The sequence below is a fragment of the Lepisosteus oculatus genome, chromosome 21 (genome assembly GCF_040954835.1).
Source record: "Lepisosteus oculatus isolate fLepOcu1 chromosome 21, fLepOcu1.hap2, whole genome shotgun sequence".
Classification (NCBI taxonomy): Eukaryota; Metazoa; Chordata; class Actinopteri; order Semionotiformes; family Lepisosteidae; genus Lepisosteus; species Lepisosteus oculatus.
In genome coordinates this window covers 2,634,476-2,652,038 of record NC_090716.1, presented here as the reverse complement: position 1 = coordinate 2,652,038, position 17,563 = coordinate 2,634,476, and the positions used below count along the sequence as shown (strand labels likewise).

At 43.1% G+C, this 17,563-nt stretch overlaps 1 protein-coding gene across 2 annotated transcripts in view; it reads right to left on the bottom strand.

Annotated features, from left to right (window-relative positions):
- Positions 1 to 17,563, bottom strand: part of luzp2 (leucine zipper protein 2) — a 146,399-nt gene that overhangs the window by 35,914 nt on the left and 92,922 nt on the right. For both annotated transcript variants that reach the window (XM_015338685.2, XM_015338686.2), the window contains exons 6-9: positions 11,580 to 11,642; positions 8,844 to 8,906; positions 4,472 to 4,546; positions 1,169 to 1,333 (exon numbers count right to left, since the gene is read on the bottom strand). In XM_015338685.2, the coding sequence (XP_015194171.1) occupies positions 1,169 to 1,333; positions 4,472 to 4,546; positions 8,844 to 8,906; positions 11,580 to 11,642 (366 nt within the window). The remainder of the gene's footprint in view (positions 1 to 1,168; positions 1,334 to 4,471; positions 4,547 to 8,843; positions 8,907 to 11,579; positions 11,643 to 17,563) is intronic.

Genomic DNA, 17,563 nt, shown 5'->3' with positions numbered 1-17,563 from the left:
TGCAAACTAAATGGACAACCAACTCACCATTCAGTTTGCCTTGGCCCTGGGTTGATGGAAGATATTTTTTTAGACAGAAGTTTGGTTTTCCATGCCTGTAAGAAGTTAATCCCTCGACTGTAATTAAAGGGAGGGGCGTTTGAACAAGTATAGCCAGAACTCAATAAAATAGCTAGAGACCCACCATTTGGCTTCTAGACAATGAGGAGATGCAATGAATTAAAAGACACACTATGCTAAAACACAATGTTAAAAGTGAACTATATAAATCAAAGGGTGTTGTGTAAAAATTGTAAAACACACCAGTAAGGTTTCAGAACACCAAGTAGGGAGCTGTGTCAGCATGCGTAGGCTGCAAAGGAACAAGTAAAGGTTTATTTCTGCTGAAAAGAGAAGAAAAGAAACAATTATTTTGGGTCTGGAAACTTCTTCAGATGTAAGCTCACCTGAAGAAAGCTCCACAGTCGAACTGTTCCCGTCTTCTCTTTTCAGCACAGAATAAACCTTTACTGGTTCCTTTTTTAGAATGCTGTGTACAGTTTTGGCTGCCAGGCTATAGAAAAAAGCCTGCTGCTCAGGAAGCTTTCTGGGACTCAGAGAGAAAGTTCAACATTGACAGGTTAAAGGAACCGAATCTTCTTGAGTTGTGAAGAGAGTACCACTTACAGAGAGGACCCATTGGAAACTACAGTGCATACGAGCGCATTTAAAAGCAAGAATATGAGGCACGTTTTTGCAAGGGGTGTGGGAGGCTGGAAGAAGATGCTCAGCCATGCTGGTGAAGTCACTACCCCGAATTCCTTCAAGAAAGAGCTGGATTAAGTTAACTACTAGCTATCGAATGGGCTAGATCGGCCGAATGACCTCTTATTTCGAACCCTTTTTATGGCCGTTCTTGGTTACAACATAAGTTAAAAAAAAGGAAAATATGGAGATATCACCTCTGAGCTTTAGGAAATCAAATCAAAAGTATATGGTGCAATAAGAGAAAAGCCGGTCTAGACTGCCCCCTTGATGTGTCCTTGTAGGGTTACAAATCATATCTAAAATCCCATTGACCATTTTCCAATGCATTTCAAACCCTCCCCAGCTTTGCTGCTCCGGACCTGTGGAAGAAATGAAAGCAGGAACAGTAGCCTGGCGTTTTGAATCAACCAGCAGCGACTACCTTGGTGTGTGGCTGCTGAAACGTAACTCTGGAGCTGTTTGCAAGGGGGGAAGTCACCATCTCCAATTGCTTTGAAGGGATTAGAGGCGCTGTGGGAGGCTGATTGTGCAGAACCGACGACAGACAGAGATGTACTGTCTCCTTCAGAGCCTTCAGCTGTGACTCCTGTAGCAAATGAAAAAATCAAACGCTACTTAAGGATGGATGCATTTCAGCTCATCTCCATTCTCTTAGTTGGTTTTCGCTCTTGCTAAGGAAACTGAACAAAAATGACATTTCTTCATCAGCGTTCCCCTTGTCAACTCTTTTATTTGTCATCTACTTTTTTTTTTGCAGTCTAAGAATAAAACCTCTTCTCTTCAGAAAGGAGCATCCGTCACTTCTATTCCTGGCTGAAATTTTGGCACATTAAAAAAGTTCCACAGTGCCATGGACTCAACAGGCCTCTGCATTGAAATGCAGTCGACTAGTTCTGCATCATTTAAATTCCATATGAGAACCCCATTTGTCATCAAATCACATTTAAAGTGTCAGCTATTTGAAGGCAGACAATTCACTCCAGGAAAGGGGCCAAAATGGCTGAAGTAAATGCTTGTTCTTCATAGAATTGTATTAATAAAAGAAATACCCTGTGTTTAATAGTTTCCCAATAATTCCCCATTACATCCAGCCCTGTTTGGTGAAATACTGTACTGTAGATTAGTAGACAGAAACAGGGATTTTTGCTTGATTTTAAAGTGGCAACTAAATAATTCAAATGCAAATGTGTTTATGCCTCTTTTTTTTTCCATTTAAAGCCTGGCTCCTGAAGATCAGGTCTGACAAGCCGACACAAATTAGAAGAGCTTCTTCAGACTTTTTTTCATGCATAATATTACATCAAACTCGATTGTGACTAACAACTCAGGGACACTACACATTAAAAGCTAAAAGCTTCAAATTTCTGCTTTGTAGAACAAACAAAAACTGAATTTCTGTCAGTATTTTGTGTTTCTTGTTTTTTGTTAAGAAATATATATATATTGAATGGATTTTTTATTGTGTGGGTATAAAGCAATAACAGGGGACTTCAGCAATGATACTGATCTAGATCAAATTTTATATTATTTGTAATTAGTAATATTGGACTATAATATATATTACTGTATTAAACTAGTAAAAAGGTATTGATATTGGCCTAGAATCAGAATGCACTTTATCCACATACTGTATAGTGAAACATTTCCTTTGGCCTGACAAACAATAAAAAAAATATACCTAGTACATAATACATTCAGTGGATTTTACAGATGTATACAATGGAGAATAAAAATAACTATCCTATACAGTACAGTAGAGTACAAACGTAAGATTCAAGTGTGAGCTGCCTGCATATATACTGTATGAAATCAATGTAATTCTGTGAAGGTCGTTACTCATCAGAGTATAGAAGATGAATCTTCTATATGGAATGATTGGAATGATTGACTTCTTACAAAGTTTTTTGGAACCTTTCATACTCTGAAACATCATCTGCATGGTAATTTATCCAATCCAGGGTGTAGTGGATTCAAGGCATCAGTTAATATTAACACTGCTTCCCTGTAAAGACTCTTTAGTATACAGTACATATGGCTGAGATGGGTCTGTTTCTGACCAATAATTCTGCAGCTCATGTTTGTAATGCTTTTGGCTCTGCCCCAGACGCCACGATTCCCACACCAAGTGGATTGGTTCAAAGACAGCCCACTCTCTGCCAGAAGGTAGAGAAATAATCTCTGCGTAGCTTTTTTAGAAACATACTCAGTGTTCTCTGAGAACTTTTGTTTGTTAGCAATGTATTTACCCAGATATTTAATGCAAGGAACAATCTCTACAAGCTGACCATTTATATGTTGAAATGTAGCTGTCTCACGCCTGGCTGAGTGTAGCATTCATTCTTTTATTTTAAAAATAAATATTTTTGTATTTTATTTCCAAAGTGCTTGACGGGCACCAATAAATAAGAGTTAATACTTTGTCAATGTGGAGTGCTTAGACTAAACAATTACTTCCCTCTAGAAAGCCAACCAATTCATCAGCATACAGTGTTTAAGCAAGCTAAAAGCATCATCATTGATCTGCATTTTATTTGTGTAGAGTTATCATATTGCAGTTGTAATGAAGTGGTGCTATTAATCCATAAATTACTGTATTGCAGTTGTTATGAAATAGTGATTTACAACTATAATTTTCCAAATACTTCAGTTGCAATTAAATAGTGATATGGGTCTGTAGCGTGGTTCATTCTAGTTCAAGTTAGTAGTATTAGGCAACAATGTATTGTGTGGGAAAAGGCAGAGGTTCATTCCACACTGAAAAGCAGAAGTCAAACACAATCTTTAGGCTGTGCAGTCTTTTTCAGGTGTGTACTGGAGAGAGGGAGAAAGCTGGAAGGCACTGTTGTGTACTTATAACTCAGCAATGATTCTAGTAATGATAACTTTTCCTGATATGCTACTGCATTAAGTTTGATGTTAGTCAGTGATGACTGCCTCATAATTAAATGGTACAGAGTGGAGTCAAGTGAGAGAAGAAAATGCCAGAATGGATTTAAAGCAGTCAAAGTTCAGTGGAATGCACTAGCTCCATATCAGGCCTAATTAGAGGTTTGAGAAATTTGCTTTATGGAGACATATTTCACATCCAGCTCCGAGTAGAGCTCTCAAATAAGAGTTCAGAATTATACCAGACAAAATGCTATTACATCCTAAGATGAAACGACTCCAGGTTCATTAGTACACTACTTCTATGGCCATTTATTGGGACAGTTATTTTTTAATGAGCCATTGCATATAATTAATGTTTCTCAAAGGTTAGGGTGAATTTAATATTTTGACGGTTTAGCTAGTCATTTGAACGCCCATTTGCCTAATTAAAAGAAACCAATTAACATTTAATGAGCAGGTAAAAAAAATAGTTATCATACATAATGAAGAAACGACTACCGCAGAGTAATTTTTGGCCAGCATTCAAATGCCACACGCTAATAAAGTACTTAAAAGATCATGTTTCTTCATCAACACTTCATTGCTTTGGCGTTTCAAACCTTCTTGATGCAGTACATGAGTCATTGTTTGTGCCTACTTAAGTCGTTTTTGACATGGGCGATGTGTATCTCAAGTTGACGTTGAAATAGGAAGAGCATTTGTCATTAATTTGGCCAATTATTGTGGGAAATGCTTCAGAAATATAAACTCAGAGTTGTTTTACCACCACAATTTGTCCTTCTCAATAGGCCAGGTAGTCTGGCAAGTAAAAGGCCTGAGCAAACTGTCGACCTACCTTGTCAAGGGCGGCCTTTTCCAGCTCCTGTTTTGCTGCTGTTAATTTGCGCTCCAGGTCCGTCAGCTGCTGCCCCTGTTGAAAAGACGAAAACAGTGGAAAGAGCTGATGGAACTCGCTGATTTTTCATTGCCTCCTCAGATGCCTTACAAACGACACGAGGGCACAGGAGAGTGCAAACGGCATCTATTCCTGTCACCTTCCTTGTCTCTGGCGTCGGCAGCGATTTTGAAGCTGTGAAACACGTTAGCTGTGCTTGAGTGAAGGAATTTACTCTCGGAGAGCGTCTGCGACTCAACACTGCAACACTTTGAAATCAGAACTCAACAGACACTTCTTTTTTCTTTTGTTGGCGTTGTTTATAGTAGAGATCCCGGTGCAGTAATGCAAGTAAATTGATATTAATGAAGTAAAAGTTGACTGAACAGCCGTGTTTTGTGTTGTTTTTTTTTCAGGCATCTATTGAGTGCCAGACAAAAGCATCACAACGAGTTCCCAAATGCTTTAAACATCTAATGAGCATTTAAGAGCACTATGATAATACATTTAACACTGGTGATGTTTTCTGATGCGTACGAGATCAGGTACTGATTCAGAAAACCTCTATAAAGACAACCCCCCACAAATCACCAGCTGTTTCTATTCTTGTCCTCACAATGCCAGGATGCTACTGTATATGCAGGGAAGTATGAAGCTGAATAACAAGCATTTAATGTTTTTGAACAAGTATTTAATGTGAGAAAAAATGAAATATAAAGTCTGCAGATTAAACACAATACGCTACAGAATTCTAGCCACCAGGAGTCAGTAAATTAAGATGAGGTTCAGCTCCAGTCGATGAACGACTGCAAATAAGATAATAATATGTACCTCTGGCTTTGCATAGAAAAGAAAGAAACTATTACGAATTCCCCAAAAGCCAATAATAACATCCCTGGGTTCTGGATTTGAAATTTGTTTTAAATCCTCATTCGTTTTTGCAGTTGGAAAATGATTCTTTTTCGCAGACTTTACCTCAAAGACTTGTTCACCGAGTTCACTTGGGGGAACAAAAAAAATCGACACCCCGGGTTGCTTTAACCCGAACCGCAGTCCCGCAGCCTTGAAAAATCTTGTCCCTTGCCCATTTCCTTCCTGAAAACTAGGTGCGGGGGCCACGTTGGCATCCTGTTCTGCCTTTCAGCCCTCGTCCGTCCTGAATGACACAAATGGATCCCCGGAAAAGGCATTCCTTAATTGGACTGATTGATGATGGCTATCCTCTGTCAGGGCCTCCAGTCCAGAGGCAACGTCCCATTTGCCACCTCCCCTTTTGAAAGGGGACGGCTCAGGTTTTTCCACGCCTCCTTCCCGAGTCAGGCAGCCCGCCTGGAGCTCTCATGAATCCGCAGAAAAGAGGAGGAAAAAAAAAAAGACAGTGGGATTGCTCCCTCCAGCCGCTCGAGATAGAAAGCTATTACAGCGATATTAAGACAGTGCTCTGAGCCTCTGCATCCCCCGTGCCCATTTAATAAAGTGATGTAAAGAATACAAGTGTGCCATCTTTCCGACTCAATTTCCAAATGCAACAGGAGTGGGAAGAACCTTCAGCGGCTGCTTCAGATATGCAGTAGCAATCAAGTTTTTTTCTTCTCAGACAGGAAAAAAAAAAAAAGGATCCTGCACCTGTTTAACCACGTGCACACTCCTGTATTTCATGACAGAGGACATTTTCAGTGGGGTCATTTAATAGCGGCTCCACTCAACTTGATGGCCCAACCCGCAAGCTGCTGTTTTATTTAAACCTGCTGTTTTAGCTGTGGGCCAGCCAGAGGGCTGACAGAGTAAACATGGCCCCGTCCTTCTGGAGGAGAATTCGCCCGAGGGAGGCTAGTTAGCCCTTTTGGATGCTTAAAACACAGCAGCAGGTTAGTCAAACACCCGGCTGTGTACTGTAGCAGGCGATAAATCAAGCGCCTCTCATGAAAATCTTACCCAGCTGGAAGAAAAGGGGCAATGTGAAAGGTCTCAGCATGTTTAGAGCCAATCAACATCTGGATAAAGGAGACATGTATTCGCATGTGTGGTTACACCTGAGTAACAGTGCATGGAAGACAAAAGATTATCATCCACATATCTATTATTACTTGTTCTTACTTATTCCTGCTAAAGGTCATTACAGAAAGTGCAAGGAGGGACTACACTGGGGTCAGAACGTCAGTCTGTCACTGGACATAGACACACACCGACAATTAAGTGGCACTGATTAACCAAGTCAGCATGTCTTTGGCAGGTGGGAGAAAAACCACAACAACTGAGGAAAACATGTCAATTTTGCACAGACGACACCCCAGGCCAGTGTGTTCCTACAGTCAGTTCCTAAAATAAACACTGCTGCTTTTCAAAAGCCCATCACTCCATAAAAAGGGTACTGCCGCTGGTTGCTATGCCGACTCTGTAGTCGGTAAGGTTTTTAAGTGCACAGTAGAAACATTTAATGACTTTGGATGCACTATGCAAGCTCAAACAACTTACACCAGTGACAAGCTAGTCATCTGATTGATTGAGATGGTTTTCTCGAAATGACAACTGTCCACGTTCACCGTTGAGTCCTTATCATGGAGTCCTAACTGTCCTGGAATCTTTCTGAATATAATCTGCAAGTCTCCTGCCTCAGTCATCTTAACAGCAAACAAGCGCAGTTTGATTTTGAAAGACCACCGGAGAGCTGCTCTATGTCGACAAAGTGACAGAGCTCTGTTGGTAGCCAAGGGTTCGGGGGACTTTCACAGCAAAGTTCTCCGCCTGTGCAGAAAGCAAATACAATCCTGGTAACAGCAGCATCAACTTCCACCCCGCATCCCACTAATGCATTTCAGTTCTGCTCCGGGGGGAGATCCCTCGGTGTGAGAGGTAATTGAATCTGCAGTCCCTTCCGAGGCTAGGCCGACTGGAAAGGAAGACCCCAGACTGTGCCAAATTGCTGTGTGTGCTCTCATTTCTCTGATGGCCTTCCATGGATCATAACCTGCTACTCTCCATGTCAGTGTATTTACTGTACCTGCAGAGACCTCCACTGCAGGAACCCCTTGGCGAAAGGGAAAATGGATTTACTAAGACAGCAGCAGGTCAGGTGATGCGGCAGTACTTTGCAGTGTGCTCAGTGAGGCCCCAAGCTCGCACTTGATAAATGGCTGGGCGCACAGGAATCCAAATATTAAACACCGGCGACTGAGAACTACAATAACGCACGCCGCTCCCAGGAGCGAAAGCCAGCACTGGGAACGCCCTGACTTGAAACTGAACTTGAAAGGGGAAACGACGAAGCCTCTGCTTTTATACAAGCTTCTGAACAGTAAATGACGCTTCACGCTGCAGTATTAAGGCAGGTGCTCTTCACACAGTCCTTGCTGCTGGGGCTTGAACTCAAACCATCATGTTATCGTCTAAGGGAATCTGAATAACTGTAGTAAAGGTGCAGTGGAGAGCTTCCCTGTGGGCTAGCTATCGATTCCACTTCACTTTGAACCGTGCTCTATTGATTATTCAAGAGCTATTACAATGTAATAATATGTTGCTGCACACACTGGCAGATCCAGGGGTCATGCCTTCATCCACTTCATCTCCTTTACTGAGAACTGAGTGCTGTAGCTCTAGCACGAAAGTCTTTATGATGCAAAGATGTTTAGTTTTACCTTTAGAGTTTTCTACTTTGGAAGGGAGGCCTACTCTGCTACTCTGGACCATCTCTATAGAGCACATACTGTATAAAGCCCTGGAGTGTTAGAAGAGGAATTTCATTGTGTGTAACTCTCCGTTACTATTGTCACATTGCACACAGTACCTTGCCAGTCTTTGTCCTTCGTGTGTGTGTGTGTGTGTGTGTGTGTGTGTGTGTGTGTGTGTGTGTGTGTGTGTGTGTAGGGAGCAGTGTAAGTACAGTAGGAGGTTCTCTTTGAGTAGGCATGTTCTTTTTCCACCTGCTGTGAACCCTGGGCTGGGATTAACTCCTACCTGTTCTCAAGTGCTTTTTTCCTGAAGGCTTTACTGAAATTACAGACTTCATCACACCCAGCTTGCAGGTCCCTTTGTTAGATGACATAGGTCAAAATGTTTATGACTGACTCACTCAAGGCTTAATGTCTCACATTGGGATTGAAATGGTAAAAAGAAGCTCTTACATCTCTTGGGGTGCCTTCACATCTGATGCTGAACCCTTACTTTGAATGCTCCCCCAACATTTCTCTTAAACGCTCTTTAAGAAACAAATCGACCTCCTTTAGGATCGTTAAGGGACCTTAAACAATATAACTTCAAACTCTCAGCCTGGAGGATTTTCATATTGTGCAATGAGCACGGAAATTATTTCCAAAAAGCTCGGCTTTGCTCTTACCTTAAAAATCAAATCCTTTTTCCCGTACCGCAGCTCTTTCAGTTGAGCCTGGATTTTTTTGGACTGCAGGGGGGAGATAAGGAAATGTGTGTTAGCTTATTTAAATACAGAAATTGCTTTTAGATCACGTACTGGGATTTGATTCTGTCCGTGTCTGAGGCTCCCATTGTTTGCTTTCCTGGGCACGGCGTGAAGTTCTGAAAAGGCGTTCGGCGAGAAAATCAACTCCTCTTTCCAATTAAGCACGCAGGAGGGATCACCTCTTGCCTTCCCACGTCCGCGCTCACTCCCATACGGACACGCACTCCCACGCCACAGGCGGCTAAGCTGCGCTCCTGCCGTTGTTCCTGGTGGAGAGGACTGGGTTTGGGGGCCAGTTTCCACTAGCCTTCCGCGAGTGCCCTGCACCAGACTCTCCGAACGCAAGAAAAGGGGGCTTTCTAATCTTAACGCCCGTGCCCCCTTGCTTTCAGAGAAAAGAGGCGATCACCGTGTTCTTCAAAGTAGCCAATTCTTAAGACGCGGAAGTAGGTTAGTGCCGGTTTGTAGAATCCACATGTTGAGCCTTGTACGCAGGAATTTTGCGAAAACACGGATCGATTTTAGGCTCGAGTAACTTGGATTAAAGGAAACTGCAAGGAGCTGTTGGACTGTTCTGAATTAGTCTTGCGTCTTCTGTCTGGTAATGCATATTGTAGATATTCACAGTAAATGCGCACACATGCATACTACTGTATATAGTTCACTGGAAATGGTTAAAGTAGTCATCAAGAGGTGAGAGGTTTGAGTGGGGAGCTACAAAGGAACTCGTCAGTGCTGAGATGTTTCAGCCACCGTGTCTCTGCAGGCATGTGACCCCATGCACCTTGCTAGTCATACAGGAGGAACTCATTGCTCATTCATGCACAGTCCGCAGATCACAGCAGACAGGACCTGCAGACTCTGCATGACTGGGAAGAGAGACCAGCTCGCACTGAGCAATGTCAAGCATTATCATACGGGCAGTCAGAAGACCTGTCTTTGTCAGGTCCCTGACACAGCACACACTGCTCCTGCTCCAGCTGCAGGCTGACAGAGGCAGCTACAAGAAGTCTTTAGAGCAATATATTTCTTCTTATTTTTTCAATGCTTTCTTCCCAGGTTTCGTTTTATAAGTCAGGTCCCCTGGGGCATTTACTTCACTTATCCCTGTCAAAGGACTTTGGGAGTGGCACTGGCCAGCTCCCACAGAAGCAAGGCTCGACAACCATACAAATAACCAATGATAAAATGAAAAACAAATAAAAATTAATGAGTTCTGAGGTCTTTATTCTGTGCATTAAGTTTAATTAGCTGTGCTTTTTCTGAAACAAAGTAGTAGTCTCTTTCTTGGTGATTTATCATGATTGTTCATTCATCCTCTCTGTCTTTGCATGAATACAGGCACAAAAGCCAGAGAACTCATGGACAGTGCTGGATTTCCTATTAGGCACTGCAGGCACAGGGCCTACAAAATGCTTAGGGCCTACTAAGGAGGGAAACACTAGTGACTAATGAAAAACGAGCTGGAGCAACATGCTTGCAATCGACTCCAAATCAATAATCCTACGCAATCTAGCGGCTGTTCTAGAAACTCGAAGTATTGAAGCAATGGTTGCTCGACTCGCTCCATCAATTACACGGTTTAGCATCAGAAGAGTTTAAAGTGCACAGTGTCAGTCGACGTCAATCAATTTGCGTTTAATCCTCTTTTAGCAGATTTTGGAATGAAAGTGCTCAGGGCCTACGAACACCATAATCCAGCCCTGCTCATGGCCAGGTAATAATGGGGATCCTAATGGGGCGGTGGTTCTGTGGTTAAGGATCCGCGCCTGTGGCTGGAAGGTTGCTGGTTCAAATCCCACGGCTGGCAGAGGAATCCTACTCCGTTGGTCTCCTGAGCAAGGCCCTTCACCCCAGCTGCTCCAGGGGTGCTGTACAATGGCTGACCCTGCGCTCTGACCCCCAGCTTCTCTCCCTGTCTATGTCTCATGGAGAGCAAGCTGGGCTCTGTGAAAAGATGAATTCCTAATACAAGAAATTGTATAGGGCCAATAAAGTGATCTTATCTTATCTTAATGGAGATGATTTAGAGCAGCCAGTCAGATCTAACCTGCAGGCCTTTAGGCCCCCATCATGGTGAAATATGCAGATATGGGGGACATGCAAACAGCTGGGGAGAACTGGAATTAAACCCAAGACATTATGAATCAGTAGTGCTAATCACCACTATCTCTTATAGCAACCATATTTTTCATGGATGTCTGAGGCACAAGCAGAGGGAAAGCCTTCATTGTAATACAGATAGTGAGGTCTGCCTCACTTCTAGGTCTTGAAAGCAGCAGGTCGCCACAGTTTTCCTGTTCTGTCTTCTGCAGGAGTGTTGACATTTGCTTCATCTCAGGTTTAAAAGGGCCATTACAGTGCAGAGCTGGGTTCCTCCTTTTGCGCAGAGCACTTAGCTGTGCGCTTTGGAGATAAGGTAGCAAACTAGCACATACTGAGTGTTTGGGGACATTCCAAGTTTTTGTTGAAGTCTTCAGTTTGCAGGACTGACGGTGTGCAACTTTGATCCCAGGGTTACTCTAGTTTGTCTCTCCAGAGCCCAGTCACTGAGAGAGAGTGTCCGCAATGAGGTAACTGTCCGGTCTGTGTTACTGCTTCTGGGTGATGTGAATGATGTGCAGCGTGTGAAAGATTCGGACAGATTCTCCTTACCTCTTCCGCATGGATGCCACACAGCTTGCTCCCAGAGAGAAGTTTATTTTTCAGGCTTTTGTTCTGGAAAACAAAGAATGAGATCTAATGATATTTGTCAGCTCTTTCTTATTGGTGATGTCAGATTGCAACTGGTCGTTTTTTTGTTCCTGTATTGGGTCCTCTCATGAACAGCGTTCAGTTACTGAGTCAAGACAGTCCGTCTGTACCTTGCTGAATGTTGAGGAATAGCCCGATGTCTCTGACTGCCAGCAAACCACTATTCAACTGAGTAAAATAATCTCATCACCAAACAAAACATAAGCACTGTATACCAACCCCTTCACTACTGAAGGATGGAAAAAAACAGCAGAAGGCAATGATAATTAACAATCTAATTACTAGATGTAAATAACTGAATGCCATCACACTCTGCTATTTAAATACTTCCTTACCTTCAAGATCTTTCTTTTCATCCCTCTCCTACTCCTGCTGCCTTGTTTGCTATTTTTGTCTATTTGTTACCATACGAACATCAGAAAGGTTCCAAACAAGTCTGTAGTTCGTAGCTAGTTCAGCTGAGGAGCTCATTCAGCCCTTTATTGAAAGAAACCAGGGTTTGAGCTTTGACACCATGGCTGGGGAGCTTGTTCCAGACACCCACAACTCTTCCAGTCAAGAAGGGTCTCAGGTTCTCAGTTTTAAATGCGCCTCTGAAGGAATCTGCCGGGTTGACTGTGTTAAAGCCTTTGAGGACTTCACGTTCTCTGCTATTAAATGCTCAATAATACAGAGACTCAGTTCTTCCAGCCTATCAATGTAATAGGCACTCAGAGCAAACCAAAGCTTCCTTCAGAATGCAACTCAGAAGACACGGTTCTGAATGGGAAATTGAAAGAATTTAAACATGGTGTGTTTGTTCCCAGAAATGGGGCTCCTGAAGGCAGCAATTACAAACTTGATTTACTGTATTTCACAAAGGCTCAAAAATGCTTCCCTGTCAAGTGGGGCCCTGACACAGACAGAGCAGAAGGGGGTGGTCCGATCCCTAGAAGCAAACCTCTCCATAAACACGCGACTGAGGCGTCACCCAGGTGAGCCCCATACGGGTAGCTGGGTTACAAATAGGATGACCTGTCACATTCACTCCGGGAACTTCCTCACCAGATTGCAGCGCTACATGCGGGAGCTCACAGTTCCAGGTCAGGGCACGCGGCTGCTGTGAAAGAAACCATCCGCCTGAACCGTGTCACTAATCAAGAAATAATAACTCCTTACACTTCTATAGCGCTTTTCTGGACCCTCCACTCAGAGCTCTTTACAGGTCATGGGGATCCCCTCCACCCCCACCAGTGTGCAGCCCCCCCCTGGATGACGCTCCAGTCCTCTCACACACACCAGCTCTCAGTGGGGAGGAGAGCGTGTGATGAAGCCAGTTCAGAGATGGGGGTTATTAGGAGGCCATGACTGGTAAAGGCCAGGGGGAAATTTGGCCAGGACACCGGGGTAACACCCCTACTCTTTTCAAGAAACACCCTAGGATTTTTATGTCACGACCTCAGTTTTACATCTTATCTGAAGGACAGCGCAGTAAATTCACACACATGCATACACATGCATTTTTACAGTATAGTGTCCTCGTCACTACACTGGGGCATCAGGACTCACACAGACAGCAGGGTGAGCGCCCCCTACTGGCCCCACTAACACCTCTGCCAGCAGGAACCTTAGCTTTCCCAGGAGGTCTCCCATCCAGGTACTGACCAGGCTCACACCTGCTGAGCTCCAGTGGGGCTGCCAGCTGGGAGCTGCACAGTGATATGAGACATGTGATGATGCCGGTCGCATTTTTTGGCTGCGTGCTTTGAGCCAGGCCGGGGATCAGTCGCTCGGCACTGCCTCGTATCCCTGTGCCCACCCACTGCCCTGCCCGTGCAAGAGGCAGATCCAGTTAAACACGTCGTCGTCTGCTTAGGACAAATCTGGGCCTGGCTACACTGGTCTGAACTGCCACCATAATTACGGTTGGGTTGAATTATTAGCTTCGGGGTGGCTCTCTTAGGGAGCTGACAGTAGTATCTGGCGATGCCAGCCCATTCACTCATTAATGCTAATTCTCCTGTCAAGACAATGTTCCCTGATTGTGTCACAGCCGCTGCTCCATATCCTCCTGGGCAGCTGGCTAGACATCAAACCTGAATCGCTATTATCTGATTGTGACCTCCAGATCGAGCAGAGCCACCAGTGGCGAGGCCAACTGAAATAGAATTAGAGAGTTGGACGTTTCCAAAAAGCCCGATGCGCATAATTATCACCGCCATTAATACAATAAATGCAGCCGCCCCGTGGGAGCCTTGATCGTTGGGCAAACATGAACCTTGCAGCTTGGTGGAATGCTTAACAGCCGTCGACCAAGCGAGACTGTAAACACCGAATTTTAATGCGGCCAGCCCGTCGCTTTCAGTTAACACGAGGAGAGAGAGTCGGGTGGCTGTCTTCCAAGATTAAGTCATACGTTAGGTCTTTTTATGGACTGAGTTTTAATAATCAGCTGGCAGAGCCAGAAGAGCAATGAGTACTCTCTCTCTTAGCGGATCTAGGTGAGCCGTCAGAATGAAGGGACCCGCCGCCCACTTTCCAGCGTAAACTTTCTTGGGGGACCCCAGGAGACTGTCCTTGACAAAAGTCATTCCCCCCAGGCCCGTCGGGAGACATCTGTCGACTTTGTGCTTGCCTCGGTTTTAATGGTGAAACGTCACGGACGACAGCAGGGAAGAGAGGCGAGCTCGGCGGACTTCTGCATTTTTTTTGCGTGCTGTCCAGTCTTGTGGCGGAGAAGCTGAAAAGCACGCACAAGCACTATAGCCGAACATGTGTCACACCCTCTGCAGCCAGAGGGCGCTCCTACTCTGTCCTGTCCCTAGTTTCCTGTGCTTTGCTCTCCTTCCGGTGTCTCTCTCTCTGGGGCTATATATTTCCGGGTCACTCATTCACCTTCTCTCAGCACTGACGTTCGGATGTCCTGAGACCCTCATAGCACCAGGTCACCCCATGCCCGCTACCTGAGGCCATAGGTCTCTATACGGCATTTCCTGAACAGCTGAGCCCGGGCTAACCCAAGTCTCACTGCTACGCACAGGGTCTTTATCGCTCTCCTGCCATTCCACGGCTCGTCCCTTCTGACATCCGTGACAACATGAGAAAAGGGGACGGGCAGTTGCACCTTATTACTGTATGTCTCAGTTGTTTAGCCGATGCTTTCAGACGACAATCGGAGGGTGTGACAGCTGTACCCCATCTGGGAGTTGAACTCACAAACCTCCAACTAGAAATCCAGACCGCTCCTCTGCACTGCTGCCAACAGCTGCACATGCTAAAACCTCAGCTTTGAAACTTTCGTTTTGTAAAATAGCCCATCCAAATGTTGCTTACAAGAATTAAAAAAATCTTACGTATAGGATTGCGATTATGAGTCACACACAAAACCAGCATACAAGCGATGATTTGAGTTGTTTTGAGGAAGGTGTGTACAGGATGTGTGTACAGTAAATCCTTGTTTTAACGGATTTTGGATTTCTACGGTTCATATGTCGGTACTTCCCCGTTTTTTCCTGGTTGATATGTCGATACTTCGGTACTTATGGAGAAGCTTTGAGTGGTGACAGAGAGGGAGATAGCTGAAGAAGTTATGACTCGTGATAAAGCGGACGAAGAAAGTGATGATGAGGAAGAAGGGCCACCAATTTACACAATCAAGCTGTCTGATTTAAGATCTCATCTCCTTGACTTGATCATGTTTATCAACTCATCACCTGATCCTGAAGTTCAGCTGTATTACTCTCACTTCCTAACTTTCAGAGATATTACTATTCATAAGCAACAAACTTCCAAAACACAACTAAAATTGGATGCTTTCTTCAAGCCAATTAGCTGACCAAAACCTGTGTCGCCTCAACCTACCACCTCCTTAGCAAATGGCGTCAACCTCTCAACAGGACTGACAATAAAAATGGAAAAGGAGCAAAGTGACTACATAATGTTCAGGGTTTTTTTTCTTGTTAAAAGAGGGTGGGTAATTTATTATTATTTATTATTTTCTAATGGATGATATGTAATATATATATATATCAAAATCTGTCATTTTTCATGTAAATACAGGTGGCGTTGTGCTTCAGAATATCTCATTTTGTAATTTAACGGACTTTTGGTTTCATATAGACGTTATTTTACAGACATTTGGATTTAACAGAGATTCAGCAATATCGGACCCCTCCTCCCCCCAATAAGTCCATTAAATCATGAATATACTGTCTCTGAATTTTATTCAGGTAGTCAATAAATTCATAAAAGTATTTTGTTCCTGGATTTTGTACATTTGGCAAATACTGGACAGATCATTGTCCTCGGATACTCCTACTGTAGGTCACAACGGCTTCCTGTCTTTCAGATGATCTTGTTAATTAAAAATGTCATTTGAGTTTCAGAACACATGCTACTGCAGTCAGAGACACACTACAGTGTGCCCTTGAGCTAACAGAATGCAAACACAAAAACTATCTTTCACTCTCTTTGAAATCGAACAATAAACCATATGTGAATGGACAGGCATGACCTTTGTAATTATTACCATTTTGAGAGAACAGCAGGCCAGGTTTAGCTTATCAGCTGTGTAGTGAACTTCAGATAACCCTATTTATTTTACAGAAAAATGACCATAACAACTAGAGTACTGACAAGAAGCAATTGAATAGAGCATTACACCATGAATTCACGTAAAGCATATGTATTTTTGACACAAACGACTATGGTCTGTGTTATTCACAGATAACAGTACCATCTTTGTTACCCTACTGTGACACAGTGTTAATTTATACCTTTGATAACAGCACAAAATACTGCTTCTTTCACATGTCAGGAAATATTGTGCTATATTCAAAATATTTTTGCTGTATAAACCAGTTCCAATTAACAAGCTTTGCAGACACAGCTGTGAGTTCGTTATTATATGTTGTCATGAACAGATTTACTGCATAATTTCATGACCCTGAGAGCAGTTCTACTAAATGCATCTTGTTAACGAGAGCCTTTCCGAAACCCGATTAGCATCCTGTGCATGGAATTAACACAATGCAAAAAGTGTGGCAGAGCAATATACAGTACTTTACGGGTACAACCAAGGGTAAATGCAGAGCTAAGTGCATCTGTTATGTATCCAGCTCTTTGAACATATGTACAGTAGTTGACCACTGGTAGTTTCAATCAAATTCCCAACAACAACAGGTGAAAATAGGAGGGAATACTGTAGACGCTGTAAAAATAATTTAAAAAGATGTAGACTAAATTCAGGACTGGGTAAGCACTTGGGTGATGACATGTAATATAACACATGTAAGGTGTTGCATGCAGGTAACACAAGCAAACTAATGCTTTACAAAAAACAACTGAGGTGTTTATGTAGACAATTCCATTTTCACCCTTTAGACAAAGTGAGGAAACAATATCAAAGGGAAACAGACTGTAAGGATTTTAGGTATAAAAACTGTCATAATTTAAATCAGTTGGCGTTGTGTTAAAATTGTGAAATATTCTAGTGAGACCTTATTCAAACCTTTGGTATGGAATAGAGGTGACTACAAATATATTACTGTTGGTTCTGAAGGTCCTTGAATATGAAGCATAAGAAAGTGAAAATTATTTGAAATAAAACTGAACTGGGGGGGGCACTTCCTTACACAAAAAGTTGTGGGAATCTGGAACCAAATTCCCACTGTGTTTATACTACTAATAATAAAAATAATTAAAAATGTTATTTTATAAAGGGCCTTAAAAGGTGGCTTCTCAAAGCGCTTTACAGAATGACAAACAATAAATAAAAAGAATATACAAGATAAAACACAATTACAACACACAAAGGAGACCGTGGATGGTGGTGCTAAATACAGCAGGAGCAGAGGGGTAAAGAACAGAACCAGTGAAGTAAAGGCCCTTCTACAGGTTTTTGAGTC